This window comes from Papaver somniferum, chromosome 5, assembly GCF_003573695.1.
Source record: "Papaver somniferum cultivar HN1 chromosome 5, ASM357369v1, whole genome shotgun sequence".
NCBI lineage: Eukaryota > Viridiplantae > Streptophyta > Magnoliopsida > Ranunculales > Papaveraceae > Papaver > Papaver somniferum.
In genome coordinates, this window is record NC_039362.1 from 204766571 (window position 1) to 204783878 (window position 17308).

Sequence of the window (17308 nt, forward strand, 5' to 3'; positions counted from 1 at the left end):
TGGTTAACGGGACTCGTAACCTCTTCATAACCCTCAGCCTCGCTGATAACCGCAGTAGAAGATTGTTTCGGTCCAAGTTTCTTCTTCTTCGACACCTACAAACCAGTATACATCCCACAAAGGCTCATTTTTTTCCTCACTTCAAAAATGAAAATTATTTCAAGCACGGAAAAAGGGGCAAAAAGATAGAGAATATAAGAAGAAATTATACCTTGGCAGCAGCAACACTCTTTGATGGATGGATAGCACCAGAACCCTCCTCCTCATCTCCATCAACGACATCAAGAGCATAAGGAAAATTCATGCCCGCGAAATTAGGACGCCAAGGACAGAAATATCCATAACAAGCAGGAGGAGTTTCACGAGGCTTGCTATTTTCAGAAGGACGCCAACCACGTGGACCCGGAATCTATCCGTAAGCCCAATGACCAACTACCTCAATAACAGTAGCATGTCATTCATAATCATGGTCACGCTTAATCCTTTCAAGAGCAGGAAAGAGTTTCCGTTTAGAAGATCCCTCAGTACCAGGAACATACTTCAGCTTGGCATCACTCACCTCACTCAAAAGACGAAGTTCACCACGGGGAGCAACAATATTACGAAGACTAACACTCCACGGCTTACGGTTTCTGCTGTTGACATAATCCCCAAAAGAACTGTTAAAATTCTGAGGAGTGTACCACTCTCTCTCAGCAGGATTTGGAACATAGCAGGTCATCATAGTCTCTCCCTTGCTCCGCAGATAACATTCCTTCAGTGAACGAAGATAATTCCCAGATAGTTGTGACACGGAACGATTATGAGTGTTCGTGGAAGAGCCTTCGCGACTATCCAACACGTCATAATAAAAGGAGTCACCCGACTTATATAAGGGCAACATAAGACCCGCCTCGAAGGCTCCAACCGTAGTCAACAGATGAAACTCATCGAACTGATAATTAGCAAGGAGCTCGTAGGTGATATCATCGTCAGGAGCATAGAAGCGAACCTCAAAATCTTGGAGTTCATGTTTTTCCTTGAACATCTCAAGATCAATATGCTTGAAAGTGACCTTCTTCTTACCAACTGAAATGTTGCGTATCACGGGGACAATTTCTTCTTCTTCTGCGGAATCAGAAGTAGGACCCAATTCCGAAGCTTTCCTTTTAGAAGGAAGATTTGTAGACGGATCAGCTATCGACATAGTACCCTTGGAGTACTTCCCTTTGAAAGAAACCGTGGGAGGAGGCGGCAAAGATTTCTATGGAGGCACTGAAGGAGGAGCCATTGAACGAAGGGGCAGAGCATCCACTATTTCCTTACGAGGAGGAGGAGCCCGCGTACTCTTAGAGTCATCACGAGGAGGAGCCTGCGTACTCCTAGAATCTTCACGAGGACGAGAAGGGGCGCGGTTAACAGCATACCTAGACCCAGAAGGACCCTTCGGCATATCCCTTTTTTAGAAGGCATAATCTTCGCACCGGAGGAAGATGAAACCCTATGACCCCGAGGATCCGATTGCGAAGACTTGTAAGGACCTTCCCGAAGTGGAGATCTGTCAGGATATCTACGCGGAGGGGATCTTGGCGGACTAGACGACGGAGTTTGGTAAGGAGCCCGCGGACGATCAGACATATCTACAAGGAAACACAAAAACAGTTTAGAGAAGAATACGAGGAGATCACTAAAGATCAAAAAACCCATAATTGATGGTTCATCCGGATAAACATGAAAAACCCTAAGAAACTAAAAAATACTCCATCCGACTCCAGGGATAATACTCATATACAGACTCACAGACGCTGTAACAAAGAACAGGGGCAAGCATATATGCTTCGACATGTATGATTTTCATCGCAAAACCAAGAACACAGCAGCAGGAGACAAACTGATAGATACACAGATAAAACAATGTTGAACAACTGATGAAAAATCCCATACCTGTATAGAAGAGGACGACAAGAACCAACCGCGGTCGAAGAAATGAGGATCAGAGATATCGACAGATACAGGGGCAGCAACAATCAAGAACGAAAGAAGCAGAAGAAAGAAACAGAAAATTGAATGCTATGTTCCTCACAAGAACGGTGATAGTAAATGACTAAAGAACAAGAATAAGAAAACAAAAAGAGAATGAACACTGACAAGAAGAGGATAAAAGTTTTTTTTTTCACATTCTCTTTCCTATTTATGAAGCTAGAGAAGACAATAACTGCTCCTCGTACCAAGGAGCAGTTACAGGAGAAGTTAATGCAAAGTGGGAAAAGTGTAGGACTACCTTTCTTCTTCAAAATTACAAAATACGCCCAAGTTAGAAGAAGAGGGGAAAATTGTATGTACACCTTTCATCATCCTCCACGTGTACAGAAAGAGACACGTGGAAGGCATGCGAAGTGGGACATCAAAACATGATAGCAAGTATCTCATCAGAAGATGCCATCGGTCAGCAGATATGACGGTCAGGGACAGAGGACCACAGAGGTATGATGGATCAGAGGAGCACCAGATAATACCCCTTGGGTATTAACGCACCCAATCCCGAGGAAGATCCCAGATCAACGACCGAGAGGAAGTTTGGCTGACACAGATGTGACCAGACAAAGAGACACTTGTCTGACACGAGCAGGCATCCATCTACCTGCATTAAATACCAAAGAGATATACACGTGTCGGTCAGCTCGTGGAAGAAGTGAGGATAAACCTTCGTGTTCAAGCTCAGGCCGCGGCATATGCCGAAGACCTCTGCGTAATAGGCACAAAGCACAAGAAGATAAGATTACAACGACACCTCAGAGATGGGACCCACGTTCCTTCCCTATAAATACCCCTCTCCACTAAGAGATGAGGGGCGGACCATTTTGGAGAGCAATTAGAGGAGAATATAGGAGAGAGAAATATGAAGAGTAAGTAATCCCCCTATTTCCGCAGACCTATGTATATTCTAAAGTCATTCGACTATCTTTGTAACCATTCAGTACATAGTGAAACACCAAACCCCGTGGATGTAGGCCTTAGTGCCGAACCACGTAAATCTGTCTCATTTACATTTCAGCACCTTTCATTCAGCGTTAAACTTCGTATGCTTTATATTTATACTTGTTTCTTGATTTATTTCCTTATACGAACATTATTTATGATAATATTCGACTAGACAATGACAAGCCCGAAGACTTTGAGTCGATGAATCGATATAATCATCCCGTTACGCATACGATGTACGATTTTAAAATTAAGACGTACGCGAATATTGTTTGTGAACACTTGGATGGCCTCGTGATTTATGTGTTCACAATATACATGTTGGAAGGGCATTGGTAGTGCCTGAATAGATTGAAGAGTGGTGTTGCCATAACACCATTCTTTAGAGTTTGGGATGATATTTTTAAGAATAAACAACTAAAGCTTCTTTAGATTCTCAATATTTCTCATTTTCCTTGAATAATTTCCTTCAACTACTAGATAATTCAAAACGTGCCATCCAAAAAAGTAAATTTCCAACCATTTGTAAATACATTTAATTTGGTGTCTGACTCCACTACTAAGCCAGATACCTTGCCTCGCGATTCATTTTTTGATGTGCTCAGCGGCTTAAAAAGTCTGACCTTGCTCCTGCAGTTCAGCCTTAAATTCTGCATCCTACCAAGCCCCATTTTCACGATCTCAAATCTTTGGCAAAGCCATATCATATCAAATTCAAGTTTCTCTTCCATCTTGATCTTCCCTTTACAACTCATTCATTTCATTTGATAAATCCATAAAACTGATATTCATGCATATCCATAAGGGAGTTCATTAAATCTTTAACCACCGTCACAAGAACATGATATGATGAGGCTGGCACAACTTTTGTAGAAGGAATATGACCATATTTCAACCATATTTGTTTATACAAAGGCGGTGCATGTTTTCTCAAGATACTAACGCCTCCAGGGTCATCATATAGTCCATCTTCAAATTCACATCAGAAAGACTACGCCTACATTTTTAGACTAAAAGTCCTCTCCCATGTTTATCGAAAGTCACTTGACACTCCTTCAAATGACTACATGATTTTTTATAATGAATGACAAGTGATCTGACACCATAGAACAAAAAAAAATTGAATTTTCATTAATGCTTTATGGACCTAGAATGTTGAACTCCCCCCAAAATCAATACACACACAAAATAATGGCGCCCTGCTAGCCTCCGGAGATGGGGCGAGCCTCAACAATCAAATTTGTTAGAGTAGGTTTTGATAGTGTCCGATATTCTCGGTGTTTAGAACTTCTCTTAAATTTTCCAGAAGTCATAAGTAAAAACAATTTGCTTCGCAAAAATTATTTTTTTAATTATAAAAATCATTTTGAAATTGTATCCCCAAATTAATTTCAAGCATTATTGACATCTGAAAGTCGATAAGTTACTTTTTTTAAGTTGTAGGCTATTAGAATTTCCAAGGTTTTTTTATGGGAAAATTCTTTGGAAGTCAAAGCTATAAGCTTAGTAGTGTTTGAAACCCAAAGTTCTCTCAATAAAATAATTTAAAGAAAACCTTATCAAAGAGCAGAAGTGTTTTGTTTCTCCGAGAACAAAAACAAAATCTCAGAAGTTAAAAAGTAATAACAATTTGCTTCATAAAAAGTTATTCTTTTACTTTTGGAAGTCATTCTGAAATTGTGTTTTCATACTAACTTCTGACTTTCTACTTGAAAAAGCGGGGGTACAACAACCTCACCCAATATTTCGATTAGCAATCTGTATGGACTGACTCCAATATACTTTTAAGAGAATCAACTAAACTCAATCTTAATAAAGTATATCAAAGAGTTATAATGTCTCAATTTCACAATGTAATCAACAAATCGAACAGATAGAAATCCGTGAGCCTGATTATTATGTGAAATAACTTGAACGGTAACAAAAACCAAAGTTCAAGTGTCAATAAATGTAAATCAACAACCAAAGGTTGGATATTCTAATTGATTGATCTTAATGCAAAACCTGTGATATTTCAATTATATAACAAAATATAATGCGGAAAAGAAATAACACATACACCAGAATTTTGTTAACAAGGAAACCACAAATGCAGAAAACCCCCGGAACCTAGTCCAGATTGAACACACACTGTATTAAGTCGCTACAGATACTATCCTACTACAAACTAACTTCGGTCTGGACTGTAGTTGAACCCCAATCAATCTTACACTGATCCAAGGTACAGTTGCGCTCCTTACGTCTATGATCCCAGCAGGATACTGCGTACTTGATTCCCTTAGCTGATCTCACCCACAACTAAGAGTTACTACGACCCAAAGTCGAAGACTTAAATAAAAAAATTTGTATCACACAGAAAAGTCTACGATGATAGATAAATCTGTCTCCCACAGAAATACCTACAAGTTTTGTTTCGTCTTTTGATAAATCAAGGTGAACATGAACCAATTGATAACCCGTACTTATATTCCCGAAGAACATCCTAGTATTATCAATCACCTCACAATAATCTTAATCTACGCGATGAAAGAAGATATTGTGGAATCACAAACGATGAGACGAAGATGTTTGTGACTACTTTTATATCTTGCCTATTAGAGATATTAATCTCAAGCCAATCGTTACGATTGTACTCAACACGATAGAATCAGCAAGATCAGATCACACAACTACAAGAAACTAGTATCGGTCTGACTTTACAATCTCAATGAGGTCTTCAAGTCGTTAACCTACAGGTTCTCAAGAAGAAACCTAAGGTTAAAGGAGAATCGACTCTAGCTTATACAACTAGTATCACACAGGAGGTGTGGGGATTAGGTTTCCCAGTTGCTAGAGTTCTCCCTTATATAGTCTTTTAAATCAGGATTTGCAATCAATGTTAGCTTAGTAACGAAACATTCAATATTCACCGTCAGATGAAAACCTGATTAGATTCAAGCTAATATCTTTCAACCGTTGGATCGAAAACTTATCTTGTTACACATAAATGAAATGCACGATTTTAGGTTTGTGTAAACGTACCCCAAACATGTACATTTGTTGGTTCAACAATAGTTAACCAAGTGGTTAGCCATATGAGCACTTTCACATCAACCATATTCTTCTTCACCATAACTAGTTCAAATGACTCAAATGAACTAGTTAGAGAGTTGTTCAATTGTAAAAATCTTATAGAAGTATACAAGACACAATTGAAGCAAAAACGATTTGATTCACTCGAATCGATTCATGAACTTTGTAGCCACGATTTGCAAATTGCATTCCTTAGTTAATATAAATATAAGTTCACAAATAATCGTCTTTAGATATAACCAACTCAAGTACGCGGACTTAAGTTCCCGGAAGGAGTTCACAAACTCCAGCAGATTTTCTCGGGATGAGAACCTCCGCCAGTTCAGGAACCCACGCAGACTGAGTTCACAGCTCTTGTTCCGGTTTTTTTGATCAACAAAGAACGCATACTTTGTTTCAAGGAATAAGGACTTATACATATATGTGTTACCACACAATGCTTCTATCCAACATTGGTTATACAATCTAAACTCTCATTTCAATCACTGAAACACTCTTAGAGGACGTTATATAGTTGTTATTCACAAACCATTTTTCGTCAAAGCCATTTTCAAAGTGATTGAAACATAACATGACTTTCGTCACTATGTAAAGATGAACTTGGCCAAAGAGAAAGCTTACCAACACGTATTTCAAGAAATAGATAAGCGAGATAAACTCGGCTCGAAATAACAAATGTGTATAATCAAAGTATATATAGCAAAACGACTTTTGTCTCATGATAGGAGATAGAGTAGATAGACTTTTGAGTGATAGATAAGTTCAAGTCTCCACATACCTTTTAGTCCATGAAGTTCCACCAGTTTCTTGAGTAGTTCTTCGTCTTGCATGATGATTGTCATGGAGTTCTTGAGCTCAACTACACTTTCTATCCTAGTCGGATACTTAGCTATAGTAGACTAGAAATCAAGACTTATAGTTTTGATCACTAACATTGACAAACATGCTTGATATAGCAACGCATGCGAGTTCGACCGAGCAGTGCTCTAACACTACTTCTATAGACTGAAAAATAATCTCTTAAGCATTATTAAAGTATGCTTACATTGCTGATTTTATGACACTCCAAAATGAGCTCCAAACTCCCCCATCCAAAATATGTTAACCTAGTCTATTATAGTGTGTTTGGATACCAAAAACAGAAGTTAAAAACTATTTTGCTTCACATAAAGTTGACTTTTCTTCTTTTAGGAGTCGTTCTAAAATAATATTGCCAAACTGACTTCTGACTTTTCATCTTCCAAAAAGACTTATCGAAACAAAAAAGTCAGAAGTTAGTTTGGATATACAAAAACATTTTGCTTCTGGCTTCTGACTTCTGCTTCTGAATTTCAAATATGGGATCAAAGTTTTTTTTTTTTTTTGAAACAAGAAAGATTGTATTAATTAACTTTTAATGGTTACATACTTAGCATCTTTCTGAACTTGATATAAAATGTCTTCAGACATGACAGATAACCAGAAACTACTGAGACGACTGACTCTTGCTAACTTAGACAAAATAACTGCTTCCTTGTTCTTTTGTTTAGGCACAAAACTACATCGCCAAGAACTATTATTATTGAAAATATTCTTAATATCGAGAATCATGTTACGAATCATGCAGTCTGCATTGAGATTGTCCTTGTTTATTGCATCAACAACTATTTACGAGTTCAGCTCAAATTGCACTCTCTCCAGGTGCATTTCCTTTGCCCACTGGCCACTGCACTGCCTCCCATAAACCTTTGCATTCCACTTGCTCTGGACTCAAAGCAGCTTCTCGGTAGATGCATTTGGAACCCCTGTGTGTACCTGCAAAATCGCGAACCATAAGTCCAGTGCCTCCTGTTTTAAGAGAATAATGAAAAGAACCATCAACATTTATTTTATGAGTGCCTATAGGAGGTGGAGACCAGTGAAGATTAGCTCTATTTTGTTTAGGAGCTTGAGCAGGAGAACTAAGAGGTCTTGTCCTGAGAAGCTCAATTTCTATCTTTGATCTGTGAATAATGGATTCCGGAGATGTCTTCAAACCCTTAAACACAGTGTCACATCTATCTGACCAAATACACCAAGCCACTATGCCTATTTTACAAACTTCCTCCTGCTGAAACTGTTTATTCAAAAGTTTCTCAAACCAGGTGCAAAACAACTCAACCATATTAGATCCACTTTGAATGTGGATTCCCAAAACAACAAACCATACTGCTCTAGAGTTATTGCAATGTAATATGCTGTGAGAAGAAGTCTCCAGAGAATAAGCGCACAAAGGAAAATTATAATCCCCATTTTTGGGTAACATAAGTCAGTTTATTCTTGTTTGAAGAATGTTGTACACCCCGTGTTTTTAGCATGGGGCATGCTAAGAGATGAGCCATGGCCTTTAGAGGAAGCTTCATCCAAAGCTTCTGTTGCTTAATAAGAATTAGATTGGCTTAAGGCCAATATCGTGCCAAAATGACGCATTATGTTTGGCATTTGGTCAAGAGCCAAATCTCGCATCAAATGATGCATCAGGCCAGTTGGGTAGATGGCCTTTAGCGTTGCAGCGTAATCATTGCGCATTATGAAAGCTATTGGCCTAGAGCCAACACCGCACAATCATTGTGCATCAGGCCAAAGAGGGCTGGCCGACAGAATAATACACAATCATTGTGCAATACGCTAAAGAGAATGTCGCGCAATCATTATGCGATAGCCAGAACCAGTGTTGCACAATCATTGTGCAATACGACAAAAGCGAGTGGTGTGCAATGATTTCGCAACAGACAGAACAAGTGGTGTGCAATCATTGTTCAATAGACAAAATGAGTGGTGCACAATCATTATGCAATAAAACGGAAACTCGACAATCATTGTCGGTCATTCAGAAATTCATGGCAACAACCATGAATAGTGAAGCAAGCATGTTATCGGTCATTCAGAAATTCATGGCAACAACCATGAATAGTGACGCAAGCATGTCAATCGGGTCCAACACTTTGTCGCAAATGCACGATCATTCGTTACAATCGGTTTTTAGCCTCCCGATTGTGCGTGTTATTTCTTTTCCGCATTATAGTTTTTTATATAATTGAAATATCACAGGTTGTGCATTGAATCGATCAATTGGTAAATCCGACCTTTGCTTGTTGATTGAAATTGATTGATCCTTGAACATTTGTCTTTCGTACCATTCAAGTTACCTTTCTTATATTCAATCGGGCTCGCAAATTCCTATTTGCTGATTGCAGATTGAATTGAGAAATAGAGATACAAAACTCTTTGATATACTTTTCTAGATTGAGTTTGACTGTCTAGTTGATTCTCTTGAAAGCATATTGGAGTTTGTCTATTCAGATTGCCAAACGAAATATTAGGTGTGGTTGTTAGACCGCCGCTTTTTCAAGTGAGCTCCACTGACTTTTGGGATAAGAGAGATTCTTGTATTATTAATCTTCTTGAGTAGATAACCTGAAGTGAAAAAAGCCTTCACCATCTTACACACATCATCTTTAACTGTGCGCCATTGAGTTTGATAGAAACCTGGTGGGAATCCATCAGGTCCTGGAAAAGTCCAAGATTGCATAGTCATTAGAGCACCATAGGGAATAAAAGTTTCTGCCTCACAGCAAGAGCAACTCTTTCTTTTAAGCTAAGTCATCATAATATTAAGGTCAAAAACAATATTACCCACGAGACTCGTAGGATCCGATGAACTCTTTAGAGAAATAAAAAACAAACAAAACCTCTAAAAATCAATAGAAATGGACAAAACTGGCTCTTGGGAAACCGTAAATACCTACTACACCCATTCAACTTCACACGAACTTCACACTAAGAGCAACTCACAGACAAAGGTCACGAGACCTTCCAAAGCTGACATATGAGAAACCCAAAAGACTTGCTCTCAGCTGAATTGGCCGCTCTTTCCAGGCTATCGCTCGATACTTTGAGCTTCTTGGATGGACGCCCACCCCACAACAAAGACTTTGAGAAGATACGAGAGAAGGTGGTTGTCTTAAGTCTTGTCTGCGTATTATATATAATAAATATATCTTCCAAATCTCAAGACAAAATCAAGGATTAGACGAACGAGCATGCTCTGTTGGCGCTGGTGAGAAACGTTTCTTCTTCTTCTTCTTCTTCTTCTTCTTCTTCTTCTTCACTGACTTCCATTTTTGAAAAGAAAATTAGGGTTTTTTTTTAATCCTTTCAAAATTCAGTCTCTGATTTGTGAATTGTATTAGTAATACTAAGAAATCAAAGAAGACTGAGAAAGGAGTGGAGGAGGACGAGGTGGTGATTTCCCCCCAAATTATGAATAATAATGGGGGTACAACAACGATATCAGCATCTGAACAAGCTGAACTCTGTAAAAAAGATGGGAATTTCAAATTCAGTAAAGAACGTTTTGCTGCTGCTATTGAAGCTTATACTGAGGTATTTCTACTAGGGTTTCCTTTTTTCATTTCCTTTTTTTCCCCTTCATTTGTTGAATATTGGGTTTCTGTTGTTGAAAGGCGATTACCCTTTGCCCTGATGTTCCTGTATATTGGACCAATCGTGCACTTTGCCATCGGAAACGAGAGTAAGTGGAATTGGTCTTTTTTTCATTTTTGTTATGTTTTGAAGGTTGTTTCTAGTTTTGTTGCTGTTAATTGGGGTTTTGTTTGATTAGAGAATGGGGAAGAGCAGAAGAGGATTGTAGAAAAGCTCTTGAGCTAGACAGTAATTCAACAAAGGTCCGTTGGTCGATCTCTTCAATTTCCGCTTCTGTTTTATTAGGTATTTCGGTCTTACCTTTAGTTTTAATCTGTCTGTAGATGCAACCTGTGGGATTATTCGTTAGGCTTAATCATACAACCATTAGTTTGGGAATCGATGTGTATGGTTGCTGGCTGATACTATGAAATAATTCATCAATTGTTAGAATATTTTACTTTTTTCCAAACCTAATATTATTGAGTGATTTAAGGACATTATTTGGTTTCTATCATTGACAAATTAAACATGGCATTTGAGTCGGTGTTGTGTTGGGCTCAGAGATCAAATTCAATGGATCATTGAAGGTTGAAACCTTTGAGCATTTGAAAAAAGCTGGTTTTCAGTGCATCATTTTCATCTTTTGAGAAATGCTGAACTTCTCCTTCAAATACTCGTTTCTTCCTGTGGCTTCAACCTAAAAATGATTAAGATAAACTAAGTGGGGGGACAATGTTTTGAAATGCTGTGAAGCTTTTGGACAGCTGAGAAGAAGATATGTACTAGTTGGGATGCTTCGGAGTTTACATAAGGAATGACAAATTTCAATGCAAACAGTATGGTTTGAGTTTAGCATGGAGTTTTGGTTGCATGATTAATTTCTGGATTTACTTGAAATGCAATGTCACGATTATCTCAAATATGTCTTCCATGAAGATCAGGAGTCATCCTGTCTGCAATTAATGCAAGCGGTATAGCCAATTTTGCTGTTATACTGCCAGTTGCATTTGTACTTGCGATAGAATGTCTTCAATGACAGTCACCGAAGTCAATGCTGTTCTGTTCATCCATATTTTAGAGCAGTTCTCTAGAGCTGAACTTGGTCTGAAGCCAATCTGACATTTAACACCCTAAGTTCCTGGCCCTGTGTCCGCATGGTGTTAATGGCTGATAGGCATTCACTATCGACCTCTGTGATGAATGATAACTTACCCATAAATGGTTTGTACAAGATTAAGTCATGTGTTTGAAGGACTCTTTTATTTCAAAGATAACATTAACAGATCATGAGAATTCTGTAGCTATTTTTAGGTGATACATCCATGACTATATTGTTTTATATTTCTGTTTGGACTAGCTGGTGTGTGTACTTCTTTCGTGGAGAGCATGTCTAATGTCTGTTTTTCTAGTAGTATGGTTTAATATTCGCAACTGTAATTATATTTTCGGCCTTTTGATATATGACAGGCACATTATATTTTAGGTCTTGCATTACTGCAAAGGGAAGAATATGCTGAAGGAGTCCAACAACTTGAGAAGGTTCTACAACTGATTATATTTATTTAGATATGCTTGCTTCCTTTTTGCAATAACTGTTTTGCTTATGTCCATGTGCTTGGAGCTGACACACAAGGCTTAGCTAGTCGTTTTCATACTCATGGCTCTCTCAATAGCTCGACAGCAAATTGTTATTGCAATTCTTTTTCCTTAATCTACTTTTTTTACTCAGATCCCATCTTTTTGTTCTCAAATATGATCCTTCTCTAATTAATTACTATATGGCTGTTATGCTTTTTTCTCTTATTCTGTACCTCTTCTCTAATGATTCTAGGTAGGCAAGTAGACGTTAATGCATTAGGCACCTTGCTTTGTCTCGCCTCACACCACAAACAATGTAGCACGACTTGTCTAAATCCACCTCCACCTCCACCCACACCCCAACCCTATAGTAAATATTCAAAAATGGTCTTTTGAATATTTACCTGGATTTATGGAACCATATTAAGAGCCATGCGAATTTGGAGCTGTATCAACCATTGAAGAAGGGTTTTGTCAACGAAATGGTCTGCAGCCCGTCCTGTATATTGTAGAAAAGGAGGGTTTCTTTCCATTAGAATGGGGGATGGAGAGGGAAAATGACAAGTTGAACTCCTGAGGGATTAGAGTGCCTTTGTCACACATGTTTATATCTTACGAGAACAGTACATGACACGAGAAGAGAAGGAATTGGTTTCAGTCTCTTGCTTCCTTGTGATTTTATTTAATTCTTTAATGGGCAGTATAGAAGGTTCTACCTATTTACATAATTTTGACTGAAGTGTTAAATCCTTGTTGTAGGCATTGGATCTTGGAAGATGTGCAAACCCTACTGGTTATATGGTGGAAGAGATCTGGCAAGAGCTTGCAAAGGCAAAATACCTAGAGTGGGAGCATGCATCCAGCCAACGATCGTGGAGGCAGCAAAACTTAAAGTATGTTTCTCTTTCATATTGCAAGAACACTGATTCAACGTGTACCAAATCTTTAAAGTTGATTTCGTACACATGATTGATTGGTGGGCTCAGTTTTTCCTTGACAATTGTCTTCATCTGCATAATGGTCCAGAGAAAAATGCGAGAATGCTCTTGAAGAACAGTATCTTCTTGATGCTTCTCAAGGTGATGTTATCACAGAAGAAGCTCAAAACACCCACTCAGAAAATCTGCATCTTTTAGATCAAGTATTCAAGAAAGCTGCAGAGGACGACACTCCCTTTGAGGTGAGTCCTTGAAGTATAAAAAAAAAAACGAAAATGCTCTTAAAGGGCAATATCCTCTTTATCTTATTTTCTTTTATTAGTGACTAATATAAGTATACAGGTTCCGGATTACCTGTGCTGTCAGATTACACTTGACATCTTTTGTGATCCTGTCATCACTCCAAGTGGGGTTACATACGAGAGGAAAGTACTGCTTGACCATCTCCAAAAGGTGATTTCCTGGTCCAAATGCACTTCTTTTCATTCCTAGAAGGCTGACTTAAGTTCCATATTTTCTAAATGTGGTTTTCCAACTTTTCTGATATTCAGGTGGGGAAGTTTGATCCAATTACCAGGGAGAAACTTGACCAGCGCCAGCTGATTCCGAACCTAGCTATCAAGGAGGCTGTTCGAGTGTTTCTAAAGAAGCATGGTTGGGCTTACAAGTTGGATTAAAATGCCCTTCACGTCCTTAAATTGTTCTCATAATGTTCTTAGTTTTTTAAATTTTGGTAGATATACAACCCAGTATACTGACCCTTTTCAAAGTTAAATGCCCTTGATCTATCTGTACAGATTCTTGTTCATCATGTCTTTCACTCTACTGAATATACCATGTACAGTTTGAATTCACTTGCTTTCCTCTTTTCCTTCTTTCTTTACAATTTACACAGCAGACCCATACAACACCGCAACTCTTGCATCAAAATAAAAATGAAAATAAAAAAATAAAAATAAATAACTAGTGTCAAAATCAGAATGGAATGTCAAGGCCTTCATTTTGAGTAAAAATGGACTGGACACCACTGATCTTGTAAACCCGTCTTCTCATTCTTATAGTTAATAACTTAATACCAACTTTTTTAGTCCTTGTTGAAAAAATAAAGATACCTCATTACTGTTTTTATTATAGTAGGTAGATGATGTTGAAATTTTTACTGTTGTTTTTGTTTTGTTTAAAGAAATTCTGAATAATTCATCACTAACAGTGTAAAGATTAATTGAATCAAGTACTCCATTTACAAATTAAAATTACCAATAGTGTAAAGATTAAATGGATCAGATTTACACATGAAAAATGCTTGCTGAAAACTAAAGCAAACCTGCTTTTGATATAAAAATGCCAAAACAAAAAAGCATCAATTGATCATCAAAGTCCAAAGTAGGATATGATAGGCATGATAATTGACAACAATAGCTTAAATTATACTCCGTTTTAGAAAGAAAAATACATTATCATTTTTTTCAATTCGGCTAATTTTTAAACTAAAATGAAAAAGTGATAAAATCTCTTTTTTAAAAATGTCAAAAACGAGAAGTAGTAAATTTTACGGATGAAAAGATTAGGAGTAACTATGAATGACTGTAGATATACGGAATAGCATACCCGATTCTGTGTCGGTTGGAATGTAAATGTACGTCGATCTGACAGTCTTAACGCATTATCCTTCATGTTACTATGTACTTACAGGAAGAACAGGAAAAAAAAAAGTGACCAACTAACCGTTAATTGTATCTCCTTGGTCGCACTCGCCAGCCCCACCGTAATCATCCTTGACACTGTTGTTTTACTCCATTGTTAATAACCAAAGCTGTTAACCACTTCCTATGAGTGTCAAACATCATAACAACCTTTCTTTTCCTTGATCCACTCCATCTCTTTTCAGTACACCTCTGCCGACGGAAAGGTTAAGCATTATTAACACATTTCTAACAGCAGTTCTTCCCACCATTACCCAAAATCTGCTGAGGTTAGCAAGGTACCTAAGATAGCCAGCAAAGAAATAAAATACTTTCTTCCAGTTCTAGACGACAGTGTTAGTTACCGTGTGGTGGGGATATCCAAGGTAGGTCAGTTAAGAGAGAGTAGCTGCTCGCAAAATGGCAGCGCTATGCCAAGCTCAAGAAGATGATATGTTCTCGAGGAATTTACACAAGAGGTTCAATGGACTTGTAATGATCAGGACAAGGGCCATTAGAGGGAAAGGCGCGTGGTACTGGTCACATTTGGAGCCAATCCTCTTTCGAAACCAAGACACTGGCACAGCCAAATCCCTTAAACTCAAGTGTAGCCTCTGCAGAGGTCTGTTCTCTGCTTCAAATCCTTCTAGAACTGCATCTGAGCATCTTAAACGTGGCACCTGCCCGGAGTTCCAGAATGGGGTTACTCCCAAGTTCAGAAAAAACAACCGTTTGTTGCCATCAGTTGCTATGATTCCTGCCCCTTGCTCAGCAGTCAAGCCGATTATCAACAGACCACAATTGACTCAAACACAAATAGATACAGCTTTGGATCTGCTTGCAGAATGGTTTTACATGTCCTGCGGTTATGTTTCTCTCTCAACCCTCAACCACCCTAAGTTTCAAGCTTTCCTTCATCAAGTTGGACTACCACAAGTAAACAAGGACTCTATCTTGGGGAGAAAACTTGACTACAAGTATGTGGAGGCTAAGTTTGAGTTTGAGGATAAACTTCATGATGCAATGTTCTTTCAGATGTCAACCAATGGCTGGAAAAATGAAGATCAGAAGACCTGCGCTCAGAGCGAAGCTTTTGTGAATGTTACCTTGAACCTTCCCAACAAAAGCAGTCTATTTCACAAGATGTTATTCCTCGGTACCACCAGCACACCTAACTCGACGGGCGTTAAAGAATTACTGAGCTCCATTATTAATGAGGTTTCAAACGGTGACGTTTTTCGGTGTGCTGGAGTTGTTGCAGATGTCGGCAATGTCATTAACGAGGCACTGCTGGAGTTAGAGTTACAGTTTCACTGGATGGTGAATACCACATGCCAAGCAAAAGCATTGAAAAACCTTCTCAATGATTTCTTCAAATGTCTTCCCATCTGTATACAAACAGCATCTCTTTGTCACAAACTGGTTCATATTTTCAACCCCCAGAAAAAATCTAGTAACAACATCATCTGTCTCAATCCCCAACAAACCTTTACCCATGACCAAACCTCTGCGGCCATATCTTCCATAAAGAATGTCGCCCGCATGTCATGCTCACTGAATGAAGAAGCTTCTCAGGTCCTACCCAATCAAGTTATCTCTACTGATCCACTAGATGAGGAATTACATGTTGCACTCAGAGATCCAAAGTTCTGGAGGGATTTAGAGTGTGTCGTATGCCTAATAAAGCTCATGACAACATTAATAGAGGAGATTGAAGAAGAAAAGCCATGTTTAGGACAATGTCTTCCACTATGGGAAGGACTGAAGAGTAGAATCAAAATTTGGTGTAACAGTTTCTCAGTTGAAGAAAAAACAGTGATGGAGTTGGTGAATATTCAACTTTCAAAAAACTACCATCAAGCTTGGGCAGCGAGCTATATTCTGGATCCTCTTTATTTGATTGAAGACAATTGCGGCAGGTACCTACCACCTTTTAAGTACCTTAATTCTGAACAAGAAAAAGATGTAGTAAAAATAATAACAAGGTTAACTCAGAATGAAGAAGAGAAACATCTTGCTTTAATGGAGTTGATGAAATGGAGGACGAAAGGTTTAGATCCAGTATATGCACAAGCAGTCCAGGCAAAAGAGAGAGATCCAGTCACTGGAAAGATGAAAGTGGTGAATCCATGTGGAAGTAGATTGGTTTGGGAGACTCATCTGACTGAATTCCAGGTGTTGAAAAAAGTGGCAGTGCGGTTAATTTTTCTTCAGGCAACAACAGGGAGTGTGAAAATGAACCATACATACTTCAATTTGCTTTGTGGGAATAGTAAATCAGGCAATGCTGCTTTTGAAAGGGCTCAAAAACTAATGTTTGTGTCATCAAATGGTAGATTGGGGAGAAAAGAGTTAACATACGACGAAGAAGAAGAGACTCTTAGGTTGCTGCAGTTGCAAGAGTGACAAGACCGAATCACTTGTTACTTAGAGGATTAATTTCCTTACGAATTTATCAAGTTTTCAATCAACATTATTATAGAGATTTTGTATGTTCTTTCTTTCTTTCTTCTATGGTAGTTAGAGGATTAAACTATAACATTCAGTGTTTCAACGGTCACTAGCTTATTAAAGAGACGAATAGGTTACATCCTAAATTGAAAAGACACAACTTTTCGCACAGTCACTTCC

At 38.3% G+C, this 17308-nt stretch overlaps 2 protein-coding genes across 3 annotated transcripts; both read left to right on the plus strand.

Moving 5' to 3' along the window:
* The first annotated feature begins 9954 nt into the window (after positions 1-9954).
* LOC113284394 (E3 ubiquitin-protein ligase CHIP-like) lies at positions 9955-13849 on the plus strand. 2 transcript variants are annotated; one of them, XM_026533839.1, is made up of 9 exons: positions 9955-10111; positions 10245-10437; positions 10518-10585; positions 10676-10782; positions 11963-12018; positions 12817-12950; positions 13084-13237; positions 13338-13448; positions 13547-13849. In XM_026533839.1, exons 1-9 carry the CDS (start codon positions 10095-10097, stop codon positions 13670-13672), a joined length of 966 nt encoding a protein of 321 aa, XP_026389624.1. In that variant the 5' UTR covers positions 9955-10094; the 3' UTR covers positions 13673-13849. The 2 variants fall into 2 exon arrangements, with proteins under 2 accessions (XP_026389624.1, XP_026389625.1); XM_026533840.1 differs by having other exon boundaries at positions 10676-10739; positions 11947-12018.
* A 1248-nt stretch (positions 13850-15097) lies between these two features.
* On the plus strand, positions 15098-17083 carry LOC113280605. Its single transcript, XM_026529212.1, has one exon. It carries the CDS (start codon positions 15098-15100, stop codon positions 17081-17083), a length of 1986 nt encoding a protein of 661 aa, XP_026384997.1.
* The last annotated feature ends 225 nt before the right edge of the window (positions 17084-17308 follow it).

Bases quoted from the DNA above. Each gene is read 5' to 3' on its own strand.
- LOC113284394 (XM_026533839.1), top strand. The intron at 10,438-10,517 runs GTATTTCTACTA...TGTTGTTGAAAG, and splicing joins CTATTGAAGCTTATACTGAG to GCGATTACCCTTTGCCCTGA. The intron at 12,019-12,816 runs GTTCTACAACTG...TCCTTGTTGTAG, and splicing joins GAGTCCAACAACTTGAGAAG to GCATTGGATCTTGGAAGATG.
- LOC113280605 (XM_026529212.1), top strand. From the start codon at position 15,098: ATGGCAGCGCTATGCCAAGCTCAAGAAGATGATATGTTCTCGAGGAAT.